The sequence below is a fragment of the Penicillium solitum genome (assembly GCF_028829755.1).
Source record: "Penicillium solitum strain IBT 25940 chromosome Unknown utg000001l_segment0_segment0, whole genome shotgun sequence".
Taxonomy (NCBI): Eukaryota; Fungi; Ascomycota; class Eurotiomycetes; order Eurotiales; family Aspergillaceae; genus Penicillium; species Penicillium solitum.
Genome location: NW_027072121.1, coordinates 4,721,749 through 4,748,729, shown reverse-complemented (window position 1 = coordinate 4,748,729; position 26,981 = coordinate 4,721,749). Strand labels below are relative to the sequence as shown.

General features: G+C 43.1%; 7 protein-coding genes across 7 annotated transcripts; 3 read left to right on the top strand and 4 right to left on the bottom strand.

Moving 5' to 3' along the window:
• Positions 1-6,104: 6,104 nt before the first annotated feature.
• Positions 6,105-8,163, bottom strand: N7455_001772 (uncharacterized protein; the record flags this gene model as incomplete). Its single annotated transcript, XM_065604153.1, has 3 exons — positions 6,105-6,719; positions 6,769-7,609; positions 7,670-8,163. 3 exons carry the CDS (start codon positions 8,161-8,163, stop codon positions 6,105-6,107), a joined length of 1,950 nt encoding a protein of 649 aa, XP_065462644.1.
• Positions 8,164-8,913: 750 nt separating this feature from the next.
• On the top strand, positions 8,914-9,207 carry N7455_001771 (uncharacterized protein; the record flags this gene model as incomplete). The annotated part of the gene is made up of 1 exon (XM_065604152.1): positions 8,914-9,207. The coding sequence occupies one exon, from the start codon at positions 8,914-8,916 to the stop codon at positions 9,205-9,207; it is 294 nt and encodes a 97-aa protein (XP_065462643.1).
• A 1,518-nt stretch (positions 9,208-10,725) lies between these two features.
• On the bottom strand, positions 10,726-11,143 carry N7455_001770 (uncharacterized protein; the record flags this gene model as incomplete). The annotated part of the gene is made up of 2 exons (XM_065604151.1): positions 10,726-10,778; positions 10,825-11,143. 2 exons carry the CDS (start codon positions 11,141-11,143, stop codon positions 10,726-10,728), a joined length of 372 nt encoding a protein of 123 aa, XP_065462642.1.
• Positions 11,144-12,662: 1,519 nt separating this feature from the next.
• On the bottom strand, positions 12,663-13,214 carry N7455_001769 (uncharacterized protein; the record flags this gene model as incomplete). Its single annotated transcript, XM_065604150.1, has 1 exon — positions 12,663-13,214. One exon carries the CDS (start codon positions 13,212-13,214, stop codon positions 12,663-12,665), a length of 552 nt encoding a protein of 183 aa, XP_065462641.1.
• Positions 13,215-13,970: 756 nt separating this feature from the next.
• N7455_001768 (patatin-like phospholipase family protein) lies at positions 13,971-17,201 on the bottom strand (the record flags this gene model as incomplete). The annotated part of the gene is made up of 4 exons (XM_065604149.1): positions 13,971-14,889; positions 15,067-15,484; positions 15,589-16,134; positions 16,199-17,201. The coding sequence occupies 4 exons, from the start codon at positions 17,199-17,201 to the stop codon at positions 13,971-13,973; spliced, it is 2,886 nt and encodes a 961-aa protein (XP_065462640.1).
• An 859-nt stretch (positions 17,202-18,060) lies between these two features.
• On the top strand, positions 18,061-20,224 carry N7455_001767 (uncharacterized protein; the record flags this gene model as incomplete). Its single annotated transcript, XM_065604148.1, has 3 exons — positions 18,061-18,351; positions 19,661-19,774; positions 19,907-20,224. 3 exons carry the CDS (start codon positions 18,061-18,063, stop codon positions 20,222-20,224), a joined length of 723 nt encoding a protein of 240 aa, XP_065462639.1.
• A 615-nt stretch (positions 20,225-20,839) lies between these two features.
• Positions 20,840-22,126, top strand: N7455_001766 (uncharacterized protein; the record flags this gene model as incomplete). Its single annotated transcript, XM_065604147.1, has 4 exons — positions 20,840-20,971; positions 21,233-21,377; positions 21,759-21,837; positions 21,886-22,126. Coding segments are annotated over 4 exons (597 nt in total), but the record flags the coding sequence as incomplete, so codon positions are not given.
• Between the last annotated feature and the right edge of the window lie 4,855 nt (positions 22,127-26,981).

Here is a 26,981-nt window from a genome sequence, read left to right as displayed (position 1 = left end):
CAACTGATTTCGCCGCCATTGTTAAGGTAGTATCTCGATTCCTGGGATGATTATTGGGATCCCTAAAATCGTGAACATCTGGGTTTTTGTTAGGTGTTCGGATGCCATATTCTATGGCCCAAAAGCGTGTCTCATAGAGATATTGTATGATGCGATCAACTGCATCAATGTGTTTTGGTCCTGGATTTGTGAGGAATTCAGCCACTTTGGAGGTTGCTTTTGCAGCATCTATCCTAGTGATGGTAGTGGCATATTGCGCAGATCCAACCTTGGCCTGGAAACCATGAATCTGTTGCGGTGATGCCACTCCATCATAGGGTACCAAGGGCTCAATGCCAAGGGGGGACCCTATCTTTCTCTCTGTGATAAGATTATATTTGTTGGTCATGCTCTCAATATAGCTGTCTTGACACAACCAGAGCTTTTTCTGCTCTCTGTCACGTATAATACGTATATTCAAGAACCAGCTTGCATCCAGTTCTCGAAGTTCCCATTGCTTCTTTAGATTTTGATCTAGTAAAGCAGCTTCTTTTGCCTGTTTAGGGTGATTGACAATGATGATATCGTCCACGTAGAAGAAGACAATTATGCCTTTTGTCGTGAAGATGCATGGATCTTCTTCCACTGGGGTAAGGCCTAGTTTCACTAAGACCTTTGTTGCTTCTTGCTGCCACAACCTCGGAGACATGCGCAATCCATAGAGGGCTCTATGCAGTAGCCAACATTGATTTAGCACTTCAAAGCCTGGAGGACACTTTGTATAGACCTCACTTTCTAGCATTGAATTCAGGAATGCGGTGACAACATCTCTCTGAATCATATCTAGATCGAACGCAGCAACAAGTGCAAATACTGCTCTCGCTGTTTTGACAGCTAGTGTAGCAGCTCTTTTTTCTTCAGTAGACATCCACTGTAGATCTCCTCTCACACAAATTCGTGCTTTGAACTTCTCTAGCATGCCATCTGCATCAAATTTGTATGTAAATACCCACTTTAATGGCAAGATCTGTGTGTTCTTTTTGTTCGGCAATGCAACCTGAGAGAAGGTTTCTTTAGCTTTCAAAGTCTCAATTTCGAACTCTGCTGCTGCCATCAATTGCTTAGCAAATGGGTGGATCTTCAATTGTACCCAGTTCTCTGGTGGTGGAGGCATTTGATCTCTATGCAATCTGTTTTGCATATTGTATTTCTTCATAATGCTTGTTGTGAAAGCATATAGAAGACTCGGTGGCTCAGCTAGCTTCTCATCTAACGATAGATATGTAGCGTAGTCTGGATCTGCCTTTGGCCTTCGTGTTCTAGGGCCGGAGATGATGTTGGATTCATCAATTGTTGCAGAGATCTCTCTAGTAGGCCGATTTTCTGGCTCCGGAGTAGGTGTATATTGCATCTCTTGTTGCAATTGACGCTCTATCTCTGCTTCATCTTCATCATATTGATCTCCCCCTCCCCCTTCAGTTTCGATCGACTGTATGACGTTGATCGGATCTGGCGAAGATGACAATATAGGAGATCCCTCCCTCGGTGTATCCTTTGTCATCGCCGTCGGTGGTGATGCTCTTTGTGGTAATGCCCTTTGTGGTGACATAGGGAAGCTTCCAGGGACATGATCTTGATCCCTTTGGATAGGCCCTGCTATTGAAGCAGGCGTTAAAGGTAAATCTGGTGTTTCTTTCAAAGGGGGGACCCTTGGTGTCTCCTCCCTATCATTTTCCAGAGCTGCAAATTGCTCTATATCTCCAGATTCCTGGATTTCTTCATTTATTGCCTCTGGTGCAACGCCCTGTTCTCCATGTTCAATGTCATCATTGAGAGCTATACGTGCAATTGACATTGGCATCCGCATTTCTATGCTCAATTCAGATTGTGCTTCTTCCATTGAAAGCACTTGGGGCCAGTATTCAGTGCTTAGTCCATTTGTCATAGTACTAATTGCATCTTCTGACTGCGGCAAAGGCTTTGTTTTCGAGTACTGCCTCGATTCATCGAATACAGCATCCCTTACAATCTCCACCCTGCCTATCCCTGTACGGCCTTTATGTGGGAACCATATTTTGTATAGGCTCTTTGACACATAGCCTACAAGATAGCCGATCTCTGCTCTCGGAGCCATCTTGTCTGATTGCACTCTCTTTAGCAATCTGGAGTATGTTAAGCATCCATATAACCTGATGTTTGACAGGTTGATAACTTGATCTTTTAAGCCATCTGGTGCCGCATGAAGCATCAATTCCTTCCATGGAATGATCCATTTATCGCCCACCTTTGTAGGGGTACGATTCATCATATATGCCGATGCATACATGGTTTCTGGCCATAGATTATGGGGTAGATTGGTGTCATTTAGCAGTGCTCTGCCATTCCTGACTATCATTCCCCCAGATCTCTCGGCAGGGCCGTTCATTTCTGGTAGGCCGGGGGGTGCATGTTCAATAGTACACCCTTCGTCTTCGATCATGGATTCGACCTCATTGCCAGCACTTCTTTCATTGTCATAATGAAATACCCTGATTTCGATCTTCAACCAATTACGGATCAATGCCAAGAATTTACGTACTGCCATCTGACATTCGTTCTTCTTGACATGGGTAAATAAGAAGTGGCATCTTATACCATCAAGGTAAAAATGCGTCATCCAAATATGACCATTGTAGGCCGGCTGGTTTTGTACTAGATCGAAGTGTACTCTCCCTAATATACCATATGCCTGGCCTATCTTTCGGCGAGAGATTTGCTTCGGAGCATCTGCTAATTGACAAGCTTCACATACCTGCACTTCTTTGCCTGGGTTGCTTTCAATAGTGATGCCCTCTGTCATCTCTGCCAATTTGACAATACGCTTCTTGCCAATATGGCCTAAGCGACGGTGCCATAGTTCAATTGAAGCTTCTGATTTTGGCTCCTGTTTTGATTTCTTTGTTGCAAACGTCATTTTAGGCTTTAAATCTGTCGATTCCGGGGGTTTAAACCCCTTTGCTTGGGTAAGCCACGATAGCTTCTGATCGTGGTAGATCTTATAGATCTGTCGATGGCCATCAATTGTCTCAATGCAATTGGATCTGAGATTCATCAATAGCCCCCCCTTCATCATCAATCCATGAGATATCAGATTACTATGGAAATTAGGCGAGTACCTTGTTTGGAATAGGTTGATTTTGGCGGCTTTTCCAGTAGTAGGGTTGACTCCATAGATGACTACAGTGCCTATGCCGGCCACCTTTGTCTCTGTATCACCCACTTTGACGTTGCTTTGTACGTGTTCAAAAGTGCTAAATAAGCTCCGATTGTTGCATACATGGATTTGAGCGCCTGTATCAACTACCCATCTGTCCTCTGTAGGTATAGTTGTGGCTTCAAAATCCCTGATTTTGGTTGACATGACAGTGTCAATTTTGACTGCTTCATTCGTCGTCAGGAAGCCAAATGCTTCGTCTTGGAGGGTTGCATTTGCTTGCTCTTTAGCAAGGGTCCCCCCTTTGCGTTTGACAAAATAGGCTCTCTTTCTTTCGACAATTGCCTTCCATTGTGGATTGGCCTTCATAGCTCTATCCCATTTTTGTTTACATGCCGGTGTTGGTTGAAAATTAGGGGATCTCTTGTCTTCATAGATCTCCCAGCAGGTCCATGGCATATGGATAGGGACTGTCTTTCCACATGGGCAGTGCTTCTTTTCCAATTCGTCAAACTTTGACTCGGTAGGCTCTGCTTCTTCGTGGCCTTGCCATGTCGAGAAAGCAGCTTTTGAGATGCCTCTTTGTACACCTGGCTTGCCATATGTGATCTTCCAATGGGCCCTATACCGATTGATGATATCGGCGAAGGGGATGTCGTTGTTGTCCTGAAGTCTTAGAACCCATGTTTCATGGAATCCAGGGGACATGACAGAGATTGCTTCAAGGAATTGATTCTTTGCATCATCTGCTTCTGGCATCTTTGCCTTCTTACACCGTTGTTGAATCGTTTGCCACTCTAGGAGCCATTTGTCGATGTCTGTATTTCGATCTAGGCCCCTATCTAGATTCCGCCATTGTTGGCGAAGCCTAGTTTTGTATGTAGGATCACTTTCCGGTGCAAATCGTTTATGGAGATCGAGCATCAGCTCTAATGGTGTCTCCAAATCATCAATTAGTGGCCGGTAGGCATCATCAACTGACTGCCTAATTGCCGATGCCACTAGTGGCAATCCCTTCTTTTTTGATAGATAGGCGTTGTTCTTTGTGTCCCAATCTGACTTTAGGGATAGCCTGAAATTGTACCAATGTTCTGGATGGTTCTTTATAGCTTCTTCAATGGTAATGATCTCTTTGGGTGCTTCCAATTTAGGACGTTCTTCATCCTTTATGGATGGATCGCATTGATCCCATACTTCATGAGCAAGTGCAATTGCTTTAATGTACGGGAGCCATGAATTCCATGAATCTGTATCCTTCAAAATAACGCGGGAGGATGCCGCGGAGAGGTATATATTCGACATTTCGAATGCCAATTGATTGTTATATGTCCAAGATCCAATTGTTTCTTCGAAGGAGGTAGGGTTGCTTCGTCGATTCAGGGGTATTCAGGGGTTGAATCACCCAAATCGGCGACAGCGAGGTAAAAGATGGTCTATTCGTTGTAGACAGATCTTAATGGAACGAAGCCGGGCTCATAACTGACAGAAATTGACGTGTACGAACAATGTATGCAAATTGACATATGTAAAATTCTCTCACTAACTAAATTGACAAAGTCCGCTCTTTTCCCAATCTATGCGGACATCGATGATTAAGCAATGTATGTGTTTTTGTATGGTACCGTTATCATGACGGTCCATCGATTTTCCGGTTTGTATTGACTTGGTAATTTCTACCATGTATCATGCATGGTACTCGACAAAAGAGTCAAAATGAAAAAATACACAAAGTTAAAATCAGAAAACGAAAACAGATGGCTAGCTATTTCTCTGGTTAGAAAAGTGAAAAACAAGCCATCTAAAAGGAAAATGGGGACAGTTGGTCAATTTAGTATCACAATTTTAATTCATAGCCCTACATTATCCAACAATGATGTGGATTTCAACTTGAACATAGTAGCATAGGGGATGCAAAAACTAGTTGAGGACACCATAGTTGTAAACAGGCAAGAGGCAACGAATCAATGGAAGGGAGTGGAATGTAGATCCGACAAAATAAACATTTTACTCAACCAGGGTTTAGGTAAACAGTTATTTTTATTTACTCGTTTTGCACACCAAATGTTGAAGAATCCGAACACGAGCCAATAATTGAGTCGAAAGCCAGACCAGTTCAACGATTATTTAAAGATAGACTACTAGCCGAATCACCCACTCACTCACTCCCTTCTCTTCCCCGTGGATCAAGCTAATGACCATCTTTACTCACCAACCTCCAAAATTTTCAGTCGGTAAAAAATACTCTTCTGTCTTATACCGCTGATATTTTTGATCGTGTAAAAGAGCGTGGAGTTTTCTGGATGCCCTTTTGTCAACCCGGACTGCCAAGCGGTCATGGTCCCTGGCTGAGCATTTTACCAATATTCCTTCAGCATGCTCTGAAAGCTTGTTGAAGGACTTTAATGAAACTTGAAGTTTTAATTAACAATTCGGTGTGAGGCAGAGAGGTAGTCCAAAGGACATAAATTACAATCAATAAGATAAAAAGGAACGTATAGCTGTATTAAATTCATCTTCGAGAACTAAATCAAAAAGGTTCAATTTGTCATTGGGCTCGAAATGTCCGGTGCAGTACATATTTCGGTAAGTGGAGTTTGATGAGCGGGAGAGCGGACAATAAAATACCTGATGCGCCAAACTCGACCAACTGAGCTGTTTCTACTTATGGAAGATCTGGATGTCATCGCTAATGTCTGTCCAGTTAGTAACAGGACATGCAAGTCTGGAAAAAGGTTGACATCATAAACTTCTCTTGGGAAAGATATGGATATAGTACTTTGGGCGATGAAGACCGGTGAATTCGATTCGAGATCCCATTTTATTTGCCGACCATAAGAGAGGAGGCGATAATACCGCCTACGGAACACAATTCAACAACTAGTTTCCAATTAATCATTGGTAAGTAGCTTACAATAATTACATAATAACCTGGCTACCATTCAAAAGGTGATACAATTAATCCACTGGCTGGGCATGCAGAAAGAAGTCGGGCTCCATCAACTGAGGGACCCCCCCAGATCTGATCTTCGGCGGAGTTGGTAGCACAGAAGCATGGGCTAAATTCAGGTTCATGACCACACCCGGATCGAGGATAGTCTTCGTATCGACGCTCTTTCTTATGGCATCTCCGTCTGAGTAGACATTGCTGTTTTTGGAATCGATCTTTGTGGGAAAAGTCTCCGAGGGCCAGGATCTGTAAATTTGGAAGACCGGTCGGCCCGAAGGCCCATTCGGCAAAAGACACAAACTCGTCCGCTTCGGAGGCCGGAAGGAATTTTCCCGCACTGTCCGACTGGTCCATATCCCAGATGACAGGCGAAGTTGAGTCATCATTTATGATATTCGTGAGATCGCTCCAGCTATTAGGATAACAACCTTGCCCGATACTTTCGATCTGGTAATTCTGACACATATTCCTGAGTTGCTTTGTCCGTAACCGAGCGCTGATTTCATGTGGGATATCTCTATGGAGCCTCTCCGACCCACTGAACCGGATATGCAATATCCTGATGGTGGAACAGGTGGCTAACGGCTCAAGAAATAACCTCTGCGACGGTTAGTGAACACTCGTTCTCAATATCAATCCTATGACTTACCACGACAGGTGGGGTTGTACAAAGGGCTAGAGCGGTGAGACAAGATGGGTTCAGGATATCCCATTGACCGGAAATCCATTGCGGTGACACATCCCGGTATTCTTCGAAAACACCTTCATCATCAATAGAGACAAGCTGACGTTCGTGGTAACAAAGGGTCTCAAGTGTAGATCGGTGGTATCTGACAACTGATTCAACTCGAGAAGGATCCTCAAAGTTCGACAGCCTCAGAAACAGATGCCTTAGTCCTTTGAAAGAGACCAAGAATCTCAACACTGGGATCAGATCCTCGCCGAAACCATCAAGCAAGTTATCGCTCGAAAATTCGAAAAGCTCTAGTTGTGGCGTGCCTTTTGAGCGAGTCAAGGAAATAAGGAACTGAATTTGATTTGGACAATCGCGCAGAACCAAAGCTCTAAGCGGGCCATATAATAGTGCTGGACTCGGCTGGAAGTTTCGCGGAAAGGAAATCTTGCGCAGTGCTAAAGATGAGAGTGAAGGAAGAGTGCTTGAATGGCATATCCTGGATTGCTGCCCAAAAATCTCTTCACAAAGTTCCGAGGCATCAGAATATCTGACAAATCCAATCGACAGATCTGTCAATTGTGCAGCATTCTGGCGGATGCATCGACGCACAGAGTCGACTTCAGCAGATTGCTGTATACCTTCCCACTCCAACATTTTCAATGACGAGAGCTCAGATAGACCATCCAGGGCACCTCCCGCCTGAGGGCAAGTCCCATCCGTAATGAGCGAAATACTATCAAGGCTCTTCTGGTGCCGACAAAGGTATCCCTTTTTGTCCAGGATACCTGCTGGAAGGCAGGTTCCTAAACCCCACCTAATACAATTGATCATTAGAAAGGCAACAAAAGTAGCAGTCCCTGACCAACAGACTTACTGGAATGAACGGAGGCTATTCTCTTTGAGACACGCGAAGACTGAATACATTTGCTCCGTAATGTCATCTAGAAAATGGCGATGCGCCTTTACCTCATCGCAAGTGCCGAGGGTACATGAGGCTTGTGTGAGCCCCGATGCGCGAAAGATACTATAATTTGCACAGCGGCTAAACCGGGAAATACATATCGGGGCCTGTACATTAAGGTGTCTGGTATGCCGGAGGTAGCTGAGGCCTTGTAAACGCGTATGGTTCCAAAAAAATGAATCGATATCGAGTACATTTAGCGCCCACTCACTCGGAGCACGAAACGTGACAGTGCGATAGATCAGGGGAATCAGAATGGAATTGACCCTCGAACAGACTTGACTGAAAGCACGCAGGTCGCCAGGCAGCAGCTTAGAAGTTGTTAGAAATGGTGGAAAAATACACATTTGGTGACAAACCCAGTCCGCGATGTCCAAAATTACTTCGCAGGGCGCAATTTGAAGCATGCTGCCGAGAAGAAGGCAGTGGTTTTCTAATGCATAGAAAGCAGAACGTATTTCTTAAGGGCCATGCCCCCGGTTGGGACCTCTTTTATTTATTTTTGATACTAAACACGAGTGGAGTAACATACGTTTCTTTGAACATCACCAAACGTAGGGATGCAGGGATAATCGCAGACCTAAACAATGGTTAAATGAACAATGTGATAAGTCTTGTGCCAAGGTCAGCAAAATTGAAAGATAGTTCCTTGTTTATCATTTGATCCAAGCTTTCGTATCTGTAATCAGGTGTCGTCCTTCGTTGCGTGACAAGTCTCACACATTAGAAAATAAACAATAATGAAGGCCCATTAGTCAAAGGCCTTCAACAATCTACTCAATCAGATTGAAAAACTCAATATTAACGTAGCTGGATATATTGGTATATAGTTGAACGATGAGTTTAGTTCTCGTAAGCATCAGTTCCCTGGGGCTCACCACTGGCGGATGCCTCCAGATTGTACTTCTCGCGGCTCAACTGGCATACCTAGACTTTGGACGGAATTGAACTAAGTTATAGCTGGCGATATTAGTTCAACGGCTTGAAAAATTGGAGGGGTGAACCAGGTTGCAAGAGAAAAGTGACGGCGCTAAGTTCTATATCGCTGGCCTCAAACCGATCCTCCATAGAGAAACCATTATAGTAAGCAAATAGATCCCCTTCATGGCAATCTTACTATATATCCAGCCCCAAGGATTCCGTTCCAAAGAAAAACCATGGAGGAGATCGCCGAAATTGTTCGTGAGATCGGTCGGCAGCAGACCGACAATTCATACTACCGTACCTGCTATGGACTTCTCAAGCAGTTGCAGGACTTGGTGGCCCAATCATCTGACGACCTGCGCTGTCTTCAACAATACGAAACACTATTTCCATCAAATGATTTCCTGCCAATCCACCATATTGCCGCCGAATTGCAAAATTCAGTAGCAAAGCTGTTAGAACAGGAAAAAAAGTCCCACTCAGCTTGGCAAAACCTTCGATCTACACTTGAGCGATGCGACAACTAAGAATTGAAGGAATATATCTTCCGAGTACTTGCGTATCCACTAGATATTTGCCAGTCATATCAGGGATTTTGTGAATTGCATGGGTTCATATTTACGATCTAACCAGATGCTACCATTGTGCCTCACTCTTGGCACTTTTAAAAATACCCAGTCTTGGAATGCGACTGTCAATTGTTGCTCCTCCCAAAGACTTGGCTTCAATTGGTGGCATTGATACACCTCGCAGTGTACGTAAACTCTGGCGTTTCCGGAGAAGATGGCGGCGCAGAGAGATATGGATGCCAATGCCTGGGATATGCAAAGGGGGGCTCAAAGGTAGCAGCGTATAAGATTTCGAATAACTAGCCTTCGTACCTTTCAACATCAACTTTAATTTTGAATTACGCTGTTTAATTTGGCTAGGATTCTCAAATACTATTGTTGACGAGGGAAACTCCGAGATGCTGTTTTATCACTTAAATGCAATTATTTCTAACGGTCTAAGCTCTACTCATAGCCTGTGCGCAATCTTCGCACAACACCAAGGCAATTTGAACAGTGACCATAATAACGGCTTCAAGAGCTTCTCTGGTAGTGGCATCATCTGGGGGAACTTTTCAATCCTAGGAAAATTTCACTCCGGACGCGTGCAATGGCATAGCTTTAATACTGTGTGTCAGAAATATGGTGGATCTGCATGTGGATTTCTGGGTATTTACCCAGAATATCTTACGACATCAATACCAGACACCTTACAAAAAAGGGTGCATATCAATCTTTGTCACCATGTCCTACAAAATTGCCAGTTTCATAGTTTTTAGTTAGTTAGAGAGTTTGATATTACCATTCTGGAACCCATACAGTATTGGTCACTGATTTCTGTCACTTTGGTCCAATGAGACGCGGTAGGCATATGTCAGCTAGGGCAAAGTCAAATAGCTTCCTCGAAGATTCTTCCTGCAGCATGTGCAAGGTAATGTAGTTGTATGGGCCACAAATGGGTAATTGAATGAGTGGTGAGTATGAGGATGACAGCAATAACAGTAAAATAAATGCTTTAATGTTATTGTTGAGGTGAGAAGCCCGCTGAACTACCATTCAACAGTGCACATCGAAATGTGATGTGTAAGGGCCATCAATACATGTTTTTCCTTCCAGCCAGCATTTTGGCTCCTTGTCTGGCAATAGTTTCCTCTTCAAACCTTTCCTTGGTTGTAAGATTATCGTTTCTTGAGGTAGTCTCCTTCTGTAACGGGTTGTAGTTTTGAATCCCCGTGGGCATCGAACATTGGAGAAACACATAAAAGGCTCAGGGTAGGTTCAGTTAGAGTCTGAATCTTGGAATCAAATAAATCCATAGATATCTTACCATCTATCCTTATGACTCCTCGTTTTCTTTTTCTGGCGCTAGCCTCCACGGTGAATGCATATCTTCAGGCGTCACAGTTCGCTCAAGATACTTGTAGTGCACTCAATCGTTGGGAGGTAGCTAGAAACATGACCAGTTCTGCGCAGTATCTTTTGGGCAGCCACGAAAGATCATTTTTGCTTTCCGAGAACTGCGCAGAACACCTGGAGACAGCCGTTATGAACTGTTGGTATGCAAGTCCCAATAGTTAACAAATAACTGACTCTTACAAGGCATGGAAGGCTCGAAGTTTCTGTGCAACGAATTTTCGATCTCAGTTACAAATACCAACAATACTGCAAAAGGGTCCAGGAGTGGGGCCTTGGCTAAGAAGTCCCAATCTGACCAGACATCCTCGGCAGAGTCAAGCTGCACTTGTTCCACCCTCAACGCAGTAGTTTCAAGTATGAGTACTTCGGAGGGGACTGATTCTTCGGTTAGCATGGAGACTTCGACTGTACCGCAGTCCTCCGCAGCTGGTCCATCGTCTGCCTCTGTAACATCTCCAAGTATGAGCGCTATAGAGGGGACTACTTCTACGGTCTCCATTGTGTCTTCGATACCAGTAGAATCCTCATTAACCACATCATCATCCGCCCCTGCAGTACCTTCAAGTATAAGCACTTCAGAGGCAATTTCTCAGTTTGCTCCCTCTGGGTCCTTGGTCACAACCCAGCCCCCGACACCTACAAAGATTCTACCCATTACAACAACTGCAACTGTAATTACTTCAGGGGGAACTTCCTTAACAACTGACACCATCTGCATCATTAAGTACGTTGATCAAGTGTAGACTTTGGCATACTATTAGAAGCTAACCACTTTTACAGGACAGCGGATCTACAAAAGGGGATTTGTTATTGCCTCGATAATCAGATTATTAGCCGTACAGACGTTGATTGCCAAATCGTCTCCTGAAAACACCAAATGAATGGCTCCATATAAGGAATGTCACCTTTTTTGGTTTAATTGTGCGGGAACACTACTGTGAGGGTTTGCGTTTACCGAGGGTTATCGTAAGCTGAATAAATGTTTCTGCGTCACCTATATAATTCTTACGATGCTCCGGCATCCATTGCACACAGCAAGCAAGGCCAGCTACTTAATGCTTCGAGTTCGCCTACATTCTCCCTAGAAAGCCCACTGCCATGAGTTAATATTGTAATTTGCGTTGCATTTCGCTTGCAGAGCGGACATGCTACTACATAGGATCGAGGCTGATCTAGATTTAGTGCTCCTTGATTGCTGCCTCTGGTAGATTTGTCATTAGCCAAACTAATGTTATGAAATATTTGAATGAACTCAGCTCTGTGTACAGACAATCGATCTGTTCGGCCGATCCACATTTGCTGAAAAATAGAGATATCCTGGCCCCCATCGAGGTTGGCAACGACGTGCCACGTTGCTCATGCCAGTGGTTTATAATATACGATCACGCCCAAGATGGATCGTATCCCGGGACAAAATGCCAAACCCGCCTGCTTGAAGGTCTCTTGTATCTCACTGATGATAACGGTCTCGAATTAGCTGAGTTATATATTTACAATGCTACAAGACCTATTTTATTTAGTCCCAGGTCTGGGGACCTCGTTAAAGTACCTATCCTGGAATATTTATAGAACAAAGAGAATGGGGAAGTGATGTAGCTCTCTATGGAATCTGAGATCTCTCAATCAAGGAGTTTTCTTGCTCCAACACGCCACAACTTAAAACCTATATCATGCTAATAAAGCTCTGCACTCGACGGCCAACACTAAATCCCGCCGCTTGAATGCCAAAAATCGAGCACGCCATGTTAAAGATTAATATTCTCCGATTTCAGACGTATTTCATAACTCTTAATCCATTCAGGTATATAACATTGTAATCGAAATGTTGCAAACATGTTCCCTTGGCCAGTTCTAATTCCTGATTTGAAGTTATCCGTGGAGTATTAAACTTCAACCCCCAGGAGGACGCTGCCAAGGTCAAAACATACTACGAAGGCTAGTTTAGCCAGCTGAGGAATGACTGTTCCATACTTCTTTTATCGGACTGCAGATACCCCGTTGATAAAGGTTCTATAGCGCTAAATCCACCGTGTGGAAGGATTACAAATTCGTGGAACATTCCATTGACGTTTCCACTCTCGCTCTGCTCGTGCCTCCTGCACGCGGGAATTTTCCAAGGCCACGCATAAGGAATTGACCGCGTGAGAAACTCGCACATTCCCTACAGGACTAGCCTCTGGCTCAAAGAGATATTGCAGTGTCAAGCCTTCAGAAACCTCAGCGACCGCTGTGGATAAAGTATGGAATATATCAAGGCATGATCGATAGAAATGGTTTTCGTGTTCTTGAATCTGGCATTGGCGGAGCTTTTCTTGACGTGATTCCGGCAGCGAGAGTCTGCGTCTATCCTTGGATTCTTTCAGACGTTTGCGGGTAGTTTCTAAAGCTATAGTAGAGCCACGAACCAGGGCAATCTGATGGTCCAATGAATTGATTTCTGGAAGGTCATGTCCGGTCGGAAGCGGAATCGAATCATTTATCAAAATATCTTTTGGTGAATTGGGCGACCGGCTGTAGATGCTTGAAGAAGCGCCACTGGAAAAGCGATTCTCGGTCGCTTTTGAGGACATGTTAAGAATGGATATGAAGAAGAATATTTCTGCAAGGAACAAGACTCCATTTTAAAGCCAAGAAGCTGTTTAAACTCTTGCCAACGCTAGTCACGCCAATGGCTTTTTCTGGGACCCTCAAAAATTCCTATTGGACTTTTGTGATAGGAGCGAATAAACAGGGTGGAATTCTTTTTGCCCGGGTGAGACACCCGCATGAAATTCACTCACAAATTACTTGGGTTTCTTTCCCCAAATTTTCTTTTGGGGTAGTACTTACGAATGTGGTCTCACTTGTTATCGGGTTATAATAATAAGTAATTTCAATACATAATAAAGAACGACTGCGGCTATACTTATTCCGAGTCTCAGACAATAATTCTCCTGGCACTGAAGCGTAAATTTAGCCAATACTTGGAATCGGCGTAGCACTGTCGAATAATTGGTTCAATTTAAAAAGGAGTCAGCTATGATATTTGAAATATCATCTAAAGTCAAAACTCAATTTCGCATTATTTTCACTTTTTGTTCAGATAGAAAGCTCTTCGCGGATCTCCGGATATTATTACATGCTTTTTAGAGGTGAGCCTGATTCTTAAACGCTTCAGTTTGCCTTGGGCTGAAACATATCTTTGTCTTGAGACAATTTTGGGGGAATTTGCTACAAACAGAGTGATAATCTCTCAGAAGTCAAAGGTAGATATTGTGTCATCTCAGCACACAGAAGACTCAAGAATTGAGCATAATCAGTTACTACAATCGATTTGGATTGGAATACTACAACCGACGTCTCGTTCTCTCCGTGCTAGGCTCCAAAAATTGGACCCGTCGTTTAGTTCCACTAGTGCAATAGCATATTCTTTTCGGGGGCCAACAATGCTCTAGATGGTCAGCGCGTCCGAAACATGCGTAAGCTTGTTGATCTTCCAGAATTTCCTGCATAGACTTTGGAAAGCCACCAATTTTGTGCCGGAAAGAAGAGTTTGCAATCTCAATCGAGATAACCTCTTCTAGACTCTGAACTGTAAAAGCTACTCTTTTACGATAGTAGCCACATCCCCGACACTTGTCCTCGTTGGCAATCAGACCAAGATGGTATCCACTTCCAGTTTGGAACCGAGGCCCCGGGAACTCAAAGAGCACCCTCTTGATCAAATGACCAGCATCATGACTTGAACAGAGAATTGAACCTTCACAATAGAAGCTTCCTTGCTTTTTGATAGGTATTTGGTCCAATTCGAAGAATAAAAAGCCTGTGGCCAGTATCGCACGAACGAGTTCATCTGGGACGCTGTATGACGATTCAGCAAGATCTGTCAATCTTTCTACATCATCCAGCCTGGGTAGAGGCCAAGGCAGAGCGTGATTGAGTCGGAATATATGCGCTCTCATACGGTCTGGAACACAATTGAGTGCCTCAAAAAAGCCCTGCTCGCCATCCATGGACGGCGAGGACATGGCTGCTCTGATAATGCGCGGAACAGCTCCATCTCGAAGAACACTTCCTAGAGGGGTATCTTGAGACCTATACTCGGGACTTGAAAGACCGGTACCAACTGATAAAAGCAAATCAGGTGTTCCGTGCGATGGCCAGATAGTAGCAGATTCCTTCAGTGCAATCGCCAAGGGGTTGTTGGCCCGCACTCCACCATCCTGCAAAGGACCGAATCCAGGAAGAGTTTTCGTTTGGAAGAACCTATTTGAGAATTAAATTCAGCAACGCGATAGGTACTCTTTGATTTAAGTTGCTTACCAAGGAGCAGCGACACTGCATCGAGCGCTATAAAATGCCAAGAGTCAGCTCTATGAAGAGATGGATGCAATGCTTTTAGCATTCATATTGATGTAGTGATAAAGAATTAACAGCACTCACGCTTCCCATAGAAATGGATTCTGACTTTCTTCTTCCGGTTTCAAAAACTGGTACGCCGAATCGACTGGGCGTCGACCAGCGCCGCGATAATTTGCTAGTACGCAGGCCTTCCCATCGGAAATACGACTTGTGATAATGGCTACTCGAATGCCGGCAGTCCGCGTTGTGCTCACATCAAACATTCGCTGCGCTGGGTCAATTGCCTCTTTGAGGGTGTTCTCGAGCTTTATTCCATCATATTGTCCATCGGCCAGGAAACCAGTCACACATTTAATCCATTTAGCGCAACTAAAAACTGAGAACTTATGCAAGGGAGCTGAGGCTAGCTGAAAGACCTTCCTGGCAAAGTCAGGAAATTTCCGAAAGCTATCTTCAGCCGATGAGCCATTTAGCATGATATCTATTTCGTTAAGAGCCCCTGTTGCATCGTCAGATAATATGAACACAAGAGTCAAGGAGGGAGAACGGTAAATGGCAGAAAGGAGAAGAACAAAATATTTGAATGCCATGATGGCCACCTACCAACGCTTGTCCCTCCAGATAGATCAAATACATCGTGTATGCGCATTCCATGCCCAAGTCGCTTTTCCAATTCACGTAGGAGACCCAGCTGAATGATGCCTCGAATCCCACCACCGTCCAAACTAAGCACCAGGGGTCGTTTCGTGGGCGGTAGTTGACGGATCGTCAGCTGAGAAGTATTGTGGCATAACGGACACTTCATAATGTCAAAGTGATATTCAGCACTTTTGTTTGGAGTCCCAAAAATCACAACGCAGGTATCACAGATTGCATGCCGGCACCCTAGCATATGTTCTGGTGATCGACACAAGCAAAAGAAACAAGTCGTTGTTGAACTTGACCCATTACATTGAAGGTAATAAGCATGTAATGAATCCCTTCTGATACTTGCAGACGACCTGCTCGGACCCATTGAACGGAAGAGCCGCGTAAAATCAGCAGACACGGCATTGCAATGTTGGTTCTCGTCGTTATCTCCCAGAGTACGCCATGCTTCCAAACAGTGCCTGCGATAAAGAGTATTAAAAACGATACCTGGATGGAAACCTGTGATCGTTAGCGATACACTTGATCAAGGCAGGGTTCCGTAATAAAGAGGTACGTTACACACCATGCATTCCAGGTGGGTGGGCATTCATCAACAACGCCGATGCAATAAAATTATGAATTCCATCTTGGGAATAAGCGTGACTGTTTGCTTGGTTTATGAACTCGAATAAGCATTCTCTCTCAATATTATGCAGCCGGTGATGCTCTCGCGCAACTTCAAGGCAGTCCAAAACAGTAACGTCCGGGGACCCAATTTCTAGCCGCAGGGTTCTCGTCCAGAGGGTACTTAAGTGTGTAGCCGAGAAAGATAGTCCTTGGCGGCTCTGTTCTGCCCTGATGTCTCGTGTTCCATTCAGGATGAGACTGCGCAATGGCTCAAAAGCTGCTGTTGGGGATAACTCATACCGATCACGTAGGTCTAGGATTGTGATATCCACACCGGTTATTCCAGCCGACTGAAACTCATGGGAAACTTCAGAAATATCATCAATTTCAGAATCTTGAGCAGCTGTAAGAACTATCACCATATGCATTGAATCTGCCGTGGGCTCGGAGCCGATTGTGACAGTCCGGTGGTGTCTTTTGAGGAGCTCACAGGCGTCGCGAATCTCAGAGTGAGTATCTACGAATACACATAACAGATTTGTCCATGGCAAGAGCATCTGCGAAATAACTTGCTGCTGTATCTCCGATACTCGTCGAGGCCGGTCTTGAAGAATGTGATATCGTCGAAGATTGTCCGATGCCCAGCGGCGCAGATCGCATTCACCGATCCCGGAAACACTGGATATGCTGCTTTCCACCAAAAGAACAGGATGCTCGGTGTTTGCAGTTCTTGTGCTCAAATGCAGTCGAGCCAGACCAGCTGATCCTCTGCGAGTAATGTTGTTGTATGGGAACAGCGCGCGAAGCGCCTTGATCCGGCTGCCATTCCCTGCAAAATATACGACCGAAGGAAATTGTGTACTGGGGTGGCTCATTCCTTGTATTAGATCATCCAATCGTCCAGTGTCTACCAAGGTCCAGCCTGTGGAGTCCGAAACGAGATCTAACCACCCTGCCATTGAAATTGAAATAAAAATAGCAAACAAAATCTAAAGCCTCAAGGACATCAAGCCTTTAAATAATGCTAGGATGTTAGCACATCTTTGAATGATCTTTCTGTTTGCCAAAAATACACGAATTTAATCATTTCTATTTCTGCGGCGTGTTCAAAGATGATGTGGGTGCTACATGGATTTGATTCATTCTGATGTCAACTTAGCCAGTAAAATGGATGGGTACCACATGGTTGTACGAGCGGCGATTTGTTCATTTGAAGAAAGTGCGATTGTCTTGCCGTTTTTGAAAAAGGTAGGTGACTGCGGAAACGAGAGAAAGGTCGTACCAAAAAATAATAGAACACGATGGCCAGAGCTGGACATAGCTATTGATATACAACTAGAAGAGGGGTTGATTTCCATCTTTAGATAATATCTTTTTCGGCAGCCATCCCCTGAGGCTATAAAAGTGGGCTGCTACTTTTGATGAGGCCAGAAATTCTCCGACTATTACCCGCTGAAAGCGAATTTTCCAATACTGAAGCCATGGCTGACTCGATGGGGCTCTGCAAAGGTACATAGCAAACAAATTCTTGTGGTAGATTACAATGGACCAGTAAAAATATAGGAAACAGAAATTGTCAAACTTGGTTGCAAAATAAAAGAGGGCATCATTCAGTAATCAGAGTCTGGGCTATAAGTGAGGCACATATAAATGTAAACCTACTCTATTTGTGAGCTAACAAACTTGAGGAACCTTATTCCCTTACGATATATTTATATAACTTCACCGAAGTTGTATAATAGGTATATATATTCAGGATGTTCGAATTCGTTCGACGTGTAGATAATTTCCCTCTATGCGGCTGTCTTCACTAGCACGATGGGTCGATCACTAGAATCTCTCCAAGCTTGGATCAAACGACAATGCCGCACCGACACAGTTGGGGATCAGCGCATGAACCAAGCAGGATTCCACGGGATCTCGGGGAATGAAACGCCATACACAAGGATGCTCAAAGAAGAGGCGCAAATGAACTGGACTTACAATTTGCTCGCCAGCGGAGCAAATTGGGTGCTGCTTGCAGGGTATTTGGTGATCCCCGGCACTTTCACCTCGCTCAAAGAATCAAATAGCGTAGAAGAAACATTGGAAAAGAATAACGCAGGGCGGGTGGTCCTCAGCACTATACAGCACCCCCCGCTCTAGGGTTCCGAAAGGAATAAAGGAATGCGAATATACAACATAATCATATTCGCAGTCCGCGAATATGAATATATGAATTTTTTATTCGCGCGAATAAACGCATTATTCATATTCGCATTCATATTATTCATATTATGAGATTTCTCCGCATTAATACTTTATCCGGTACAGCGGTTATCGTATTACCGAAATGCGCTTAGTGGTCGATTTCACAATACCATCACTTTATCAGCAAAGCTGAGCTATGAATTTCGATTGCGAATATATGCTAGGAGGTACAACCTACCTATGTAGAGTTGACCAGCTTGATATACCATAGTGGATCTTTTTGAGACATGATACTCGTTTACGTGGGTCTGTCTATAGAAACTTGACACCGGCCACGAAGATCCGTTAATATTATATATATCTGTTAACCTAGTTGCAAATCATCTTAGGCAATTAAACGAATAGCTCTTCTCAGTTCCCTGATTTTATTCCAATCCACTCCAAACTTGGTGCATAAAGTAGCCTTGAGAAATGGCACGTAAAAACGCGTTTACTCTACGACCCAGAGCCTCTAATGACCCTAGCTGCATTTATTTACGTTCAGAATCGTCAATGTCGCGTTACAGAAAATAGAAAAGAGATCTATCAACTTTCTACGTTAATAAGGGTATATAAAGCGTGAACATGACTGGGCTTATCAACCATCATCCTATCCTCAAGTCCCCTATCAGTTTCTAACCCTAGCCTAGGTAGCTCAAGGTATGTGATACATCACCGTCGATACCATTTTGATATACTGATACTAGGAAACAGTAGCATGGTATCTATACCTAATCCGTCTATACGGAGAACGCGTGGTCTTCTACGTCGAGACTATAATGCTCTATATAATGGCCTGGTTTCGTCACCTTCGGAGCAGTCTAAGGAATCCACCTTTGAAACAGGACGCCCTTACTCTCCTAAGCCTTCCCCACCTAGGAACACCGAAGACACGCCTCGGACGAAGCAGTCTTATTCTTTACTTAGCTCTTCCCCCTCCCCGTTTGATCCTGCATTTTCGGAAAGCAGGAGCAATACTAGTAGTCCGCACGTATATAAAAGACGAAAAACCAAGTCGTATTCTAGTTAGACCATTGAGCACTTTTGGACCATAGATCTGGATAGCACTTGGTATCAGCAGGGTGGCCCACTAAAAAAAGACCGACTACTGATTTGTAAACATTGCAGCTAGTCCTCCAGAGATTCGTCGCGCTATGGTTCCACTTCGAATTTGTTGGTATATCTCCAGAAAAAGCATCGTATTAAGTCTAGGGCCGACTCTATCTTCTTACCCGCGGTCGAAGGAAGCCTCGACCGGTTCTTAGAGTCGCCGAGAAAGAAGGTTGGCGTTAAAGAAATGCTAGTCCGATAGGTCATTCAAACAAGACAGCCTTTTATAGTAGTAGAGTATCCGGCTTTCAGGGCACTTATTGAAGTAACGGGGGCTTCTTTGCCTATTAAGACTGCTGATACTCTTTTCAACTGAATCAAAGAGGAATTCTATTTAAGTAGGGCCTTAGTGAAAGAGGAGCTTGCTAGGAGCAGCCGCACACTCGCTTTGTCTCTTGACGTTTGGACGTCGGAAAATCAGATTGCGATAATAGGTATCCTTGGCCATTGGATCACCCCCGATTTTAAAAAGCGAGATAAGCTTCTCGAGTTCACCGAGATCAATAGGCCGTATTCTAGAGAGAATCTAGCGGAAGTTATATTGAAGATGCTCGCCGAACTAGATATCGCGCTAAAGCTCCTAACTATCATAGGAGACAATGCGGGCAATAACGGGACGCTCTATGATAGCCTGCATGACTAGCTCCTTAAGAAGTATGATAATAACAATGACCGCTTTCGTATTAGGCCTCTAATACGATTCCGCGGACGACCGAGCTTCATTCCTTGCCTTACCTATATCCTTAATCTGATTTGTAAAGATGTGTTAGCTTCTTTAAGGGCTGGTTCGGCTCGAGAAGTAAAGGCGATCCTGGACGATATGGCCATTCATACTAGCCTAGCATTTAACTCTATTCATAGCACGAAAGGAGTAATCATAAAAATACGACTTCTGACGCTATAGATCGCCTATAGCCCATAGCGCCGCTAGAATTGGAAAGAAGTATCACCTAGAAAATAAGTCAGTTATGATATTGATACCCGATAGAACTCAACGTATATCATGATTTAAGATACCCTTCGGCTATAAACTGAGCTGGGGCAGTTTGTGCGGATATATCTAGAAATTCAGGCCCTCCAGCTTACCGATGATGAGTGGTCGACACTTTAGCAAGTGGCCAAGATCCTTAAGCCGTTCTGGGACCATACGAACTCTATTTTAAAGGCATGCCTAATAATTATGGAAAGTCTACCAATTTACTAGAGTTTGGACGATTTGTTAAATAACGTTCGAAATACGGAGGGAGATTTTGAAGACATGAATATTAAAATTCGCGATACAGTGGAAAGAGGCATTCGTAAGATGAACAAGTTTACTAGGAAAATAGACGATAACCTTCTTTACTATATGGCTTCTGTGTTAGATCCGCGCATCAAATCGTCTCTGATTGTGTCTCAAATAAGCGAGTAAGATTCGGGGCTTATCGTCTCGTAAGTATAGGAATTTCTTAAGAAAGAATACCCTCTAGAGCCATTTGCGTCATATAAAGTTGACCATCCACGTCTAGTAGGGATATCGGAAACAATGTGGAGAACTCTGCGCAAAGTCTAGCCATCTAAAGAGGTATCTTTATCGGATATTGACAAGTATTTGGATTCCCCGCCGGTCAACTGGTCCCACTATATGATCGGCGATGCGGACGTAGAATAGGTCCTTAAGTGGTGGAAGGTAAACGCCTTTAATTTTCTACTTATAGCAAAAGCCGCTCGCGATTACCTACCCATCCCTTCGGTAGAGGTCGGGATTGAGCGCGAGTTCAGCAATGCTCGAGATGTCTTAGGCCTCCGAAGGCACCGTCTGAACGCGGAGACTATGCGATAGCTGATGCTATTAAGAGGAAAGTCTTAGACATAAATCTCTACCGGTGCATATATATAATTTTTAGTGCTTCGATATTAAAGATAGGCACATAATTCGCTATAGAATAAAGTGTCTGAGTATGATTGATGTATTCGAATGTAATGAAACGAATGGTAATGTATGGTATTTTATTATATGAATAAATATAAATTAATCATATATTCATGAATATTGCGAATATGAATAAAGGGCTTATTTATATTCATATTATTCAATTCATATTATTCATATTCGCAAATATTCATGAATATTCATGAATAATCATATTCCTTTCGGATCCCTACCCCGCTCCTTGTTTTTGCCTGCCTATTCCTAGTCACTGGTGCGACCGTATTGGGGTGGCTATTCAAAATGTACAAAGCTAACTACTCTTGGTTGACTAATAAAATTTTTATGTAAGGCAACCCCTCGAAATGAAATACCAGGACCTAACTGAATTGAAGGCCAGCAACCTTAAATGCAGCGGCTGGTTTGCTTACCACGATCGTCAATGTTTGCGCTTCACAAGGCGGTGAATGGTCCGTCATGGCTCTTGTGACAACCATTGTCACAGGTAGGCCTCGCCAATACCCGCCCACCGCCCAAACCCGCCCGCGAAAACCCAGCCCATGGGCCGGGTTGGGTCTTAGTCAGCAAACCCGTGGGCGGGTTGTCATCCGCGAAACCCAACCCAAGACCCAAATGGGTACCCGCGATTACCCAAAAAAGCAAAAAAAGCTAACTGATCATTTTACACTAAGTTATATAGTAATTTTCGATTATCTAATTGTTTCGATAGCGTAACTACTAGCTTCTAGCTGTAAATATTTAGAAAGGAATATGAAGGGCTTGAAAAAATCAAATTGGATAATTATAAAGACTAGTATACCTCGTAACCTCGCAGTCTGCTAGAGGGTATTGTTACCCGACTAGAAGATCTCTTCTGGCTTCTATTACTCAATTGCATGATTAGAGGCGGAAGTAAATCTGCTTCGTCGTAATCAACTACGTCTTCCTCTATACTCTCTTCTTATTATTCAGGTTCGTGAATATATCTATATATAGAGCTCCGGCCGGTCTCTACCACCGTATACTATACTTGGTATATCTCCTCTAGCTTAGAGTTACCCTCGAGATTCTCGCTCTCTTTAATCTCCTTATTATCACTAATCAGCTCTATATCCTCTTCGATTGCCTTTAACGCTTCATCCTCTTTAAGTGCCTCTTAGCTCTCGCTCTCTAACGGTTTCTCTAGACGAATCAATTACTATCCCTCTAGTATAAGCTTTTCTAAGCATATATATATTATTAAGTCTTAAATAGTCCCTTCGTAAAGAGACCCTCGGCGATAATAATAAATGTCTCGTGCATTATTAAAGAGCCTTTCTATACCCGCGCCGGTGGTAGGGACTAAAAGCAAGTCTCATACAAGCTAAGATAGTACTAGGAATTCGCGCTCGTATTCTTTCTAATAAAGTCGCGGCGATATAGGGACATTAGCTATTCGAGGTTAGTTAGTTGTTCTAGTATATTATACTGATTACTCATACCTTCGCAAAGATACTAGTCTACTTTATTATACTCTACTCCTTTATAGAAAATCGATATACTAGGTAGCTTAAGTAGCCGATTAAGCTCTGTACTATACAAATTAGAAGATCGCTAGACCGTACGGAATAGCAACTCGGGGTTCTACTACTAATACTATATAAAAGATACTCTCAAATATTCACAGTACCTTTTTAACGTATCTTTATAGCAAGTTAAGTACTCTCGATCATCAAAAGCACTTAATTTATACTAAGAGGTAAGTAATATTCTAGTACTATAGAGAAAACCATAATCGCGGTAGGTTTTTTCGTAGTACTCTTTCAGCTTCTGCCTCGCTATAAGTAGACTGCGGCACGATCCACAATATCCGCGGATATCCACAATCCATATCCGCAAACTGCGGATATGGATATTTTTTGATATCCAAGATCCGCAGCCTTACGGATTTGGATATGGACCTCATATCCATTGGATATCTGCGGATATCCAATGGATATCAAACAATACAAACATGCCTAGACTCGTGACCTTAAGGGGTGTGCATTATTATTATACATTCCTGTGTATTTTTCGTGTAATACTTGGTACTCGAGGTTATTGAATATCACCAGGTAAACCGTAAGTATAATTTCTGACCGAGGTCAGAAATTATGGGTAGAAGGTCAAGTACTGTTCTACTCACAGTAGTATACAATTGGAATCTCTGACCACGGTCAGAAATTCAGTCTATGCATTTTTTGGGGGGTTTATGAATTTGAATCTTCTAGGCCCTATTTGCTATTTATAGATCTAACTGGAAGCCATCTAGTAACCTTGGCTGTTTTCGAATCCGCCCTGAACGGCCTAGCATACTCCTATCGACCGGCATCTCTGGAAGCTTATTATCCTCTTCAACAGCCTCGTATGGTCGTTTTTGAGGTTGTTTTCCTTTTGCCCGTCTACGTCGCTCAGCACTATCATCATCCGAGTTATTATCACCGCTCTCAGTGTGCTAGGTAGCCTCGAGTCTAGTCTCTTGATCCTCCTCCTCGTTATCACTAATAGGCTCTAAGACCTCAAGCTGTGGTAATGATCTCCGGGTTTAATCTAGCAAAGCAGCTTTACCTTGGGATAGATGCTCTTTGATAATCCCTAGCTCCTCTTGCCGAAGATCAAAGTTGGTAGCAAACTGATATAGCATTAGGCCACAGATTGTACTCGGCTTCAATTGACTACGACGGTAATAACAGATGTCACGAGCACAGTTAAATAGTCGTTCAACACCAGCACCACTAGCAGGGATAGATAGAATGTCCCTTACCATCCTAGCTAGGGTCGGGAAGCTCTTCTCATATTCCTTCCAGAAAAGTCGAGGTTTCTATCGCTCAATTCCACGAGCAAGATATCGTGCAATCTCGTCGTCATCTGGTTTTGTAAGCTCTTCCAATAGCTGGTTCTGGGATACACAAGCAGCATTAAGATCATAGTTATCATTCTTATCAATAGCTACTCTAGAAGTCTCCAGTGCTGCTAGGTCATTGGTATTATAGGTAAGCATCTTCCTATATCGATCAAACTCTCGGCTTAGGACCTCTTAATAACGATTCATATAATCAATATTACCCTACCAATCAGTCGAGGAAAAGTACCGGAGCTTCTTTGATAGAGAGAAGATTGTTGCTAGAGTATAGATGTCACTATAAGGCTCGTAGTCGGTGGCAGTGTAGTACTTGGAGAGCTTTTTCTTTGCTGTTTAGAGTGCCCGCAATATCCGTTTCTTCTAGATCACACCTTTATTCTTAAGCTTCGCCTCGGCTGTATCGAGATAGGAGAAAAGCTTATTATAGATGCTGTAGATATTGTGTGCGGTAATATCCTTTATCTTTAACAGTATTATCGTGAAATCAAAGAAGGGCTTTGTCAGAAGAAGAAGATACTCGACTTGACGCCACTCTTCTGGATCGAGCTTAAAATAAAGATATTGATGATCAGTATAATACTGATTATAGAATGGCTAGAGCTTCTTGGCCCGGTTGAGTATCAAAAATGTTGAATTCTATCGTGTCCGAATATCTTAGATTGGAATTAATGTAGGCTCCGGCTGAAGGGCCATAAATGCCTCCCGACGTTGTGGGCTTACATTAATAAAGACTGCTAGTCCTCGGATCTTCTATACTTTTATTAGTCTAGCTATTATAAGGATCTAGGGGTAGAAGATATACCTTTTTTAATGTATCTGTGATCTGGATACCGCCGGAGGTATTACGCTTATTCTAGAAGGAGTGGGTTTTTTCCTCGGACCACTCTAACTCGATCTCTTTATTGCTTGGCACTGCCTTAAGCTTCCTAAGAAGCTCATTCAGACTCAGCTGGATCATATACGCGATATATGGGACACGGAAGATTGAGATATCTGATGAATGCTGAGACTGAAGGTGGTCCTGGATACTCTGTATCAAAGTATTGTTGTTAGTTGCGTTGTCTGTAGTCACTGACAGGACACGATCCGAGATACCATGCTCTGTTAGGATCTAGGTCACAGTTTTACTGAGATTTTTACTAGTGTAGGAGCCATAGAGAGGCTCAAAGCCTAGAAGAACCTCATAGTAATCCCAGTTATGATCGATAAAGTAACCAGTGATAGCCATAAAGGCCTGCTGGAAAGGAGAAGTCTAGCAATCTAAGGCTATTGATAGCCGATACCCCTCTGGAAGTCTCTGTAGAATCCCCTTCTGGTTATTCTGGATTGTTATATCGAGATAACGTCGAATGGTTCGTACTGATGGAATTATAAGTTTAGTGGATGATTGTTGAGTAACCTCTAATATGCGGTAGAATTGGGGGTGTTCGATCACTCGAAAGGGCAGATGTGTAGTCGAAATGAATCTCAGAATAGTATCGGAGAGATAGTCTTGGGTGAATGATATGCTAGTAGTACCTGGCTAGATCAAAGTACTCAATGTTAGCTGCTAAATTATAAAGAACTTGACTACTGTAGTAATGCCAGTTAAGTGCCCTGGTTAACATACCATTCTTTTGAGAAGCTGGTCGATTCTTGGGCCACTTTTTTTTAAACATGCTCTAGTTTTGAGGTGTGCTGTTATAGGCGAAGAACCAGCACGCCGGAATCTTGGATGGCCAATCGTACAGAGATATGCCTTACACATAACCTTCGGCTTTCCATTTTTATCATTTGTAACCTGGTAGAAGCTATCCTAGATATCCGATTTGCTTTTTGATTCCCATCGAATTATGTTCCTAACATCAGACTGAGATCTATACTCAGTTGTAAGCCACCAACTAACGAATTTATTGCGTAAGTCCTCCATATCATCACATATAGAATCAGATGGATATAAAACCCAGTGCTTTTAAAGGGGAGGTCCGACGCGAGTAAGGGATAAGGGCGTAAGGGTTAAACGAGTTGAACGAGTCGGCGATATCGATGGGACTGGTGTTTGGATACCTAAAAAATCGGAGAAGTTGTCAGGGTAAATCCGATTAGAAGCTAAATCCACATCTGAATTAGTGAACGAGAACTGTGATTGAGACATTAAGAAGTTAACAATTATAATATATAGTATAGTAGGGTGCTTAAAAGAATAGAGAGGCTTACATCTGAAGTAGTAGAGGTTTTCAGGGGTAAAGTAAGCGTACTAGGATATTCTAACTTAGACTTACTTTTGATATGGTTTACCTAAATGATTGGCTGTATTGTATATTAGTGCGGATAATTGGAGGATATCTTGAGGATATTGAGGATATCTTGCGGATATTTTGTGGATATTTTGTGGATATCCACAAGATATCCGCAAGACCTCGAAACTCGCAAAGTCCGCATTTCAAGAACTTCTATCTCGGATTTCTCAAGTTCTAGTAGTCAGAACAAATTGAAAAAATAATCAGTAGATAGCTAGGACTCTCGGCTTTTATTTAAGCCTAAGGTTGAAATAATTCATCCAATAATAAAGGTTTTGATTTTCCATGTTCTGTTTCTTACGAAGTTTATCATTGTTAACAGTAGTTAAAT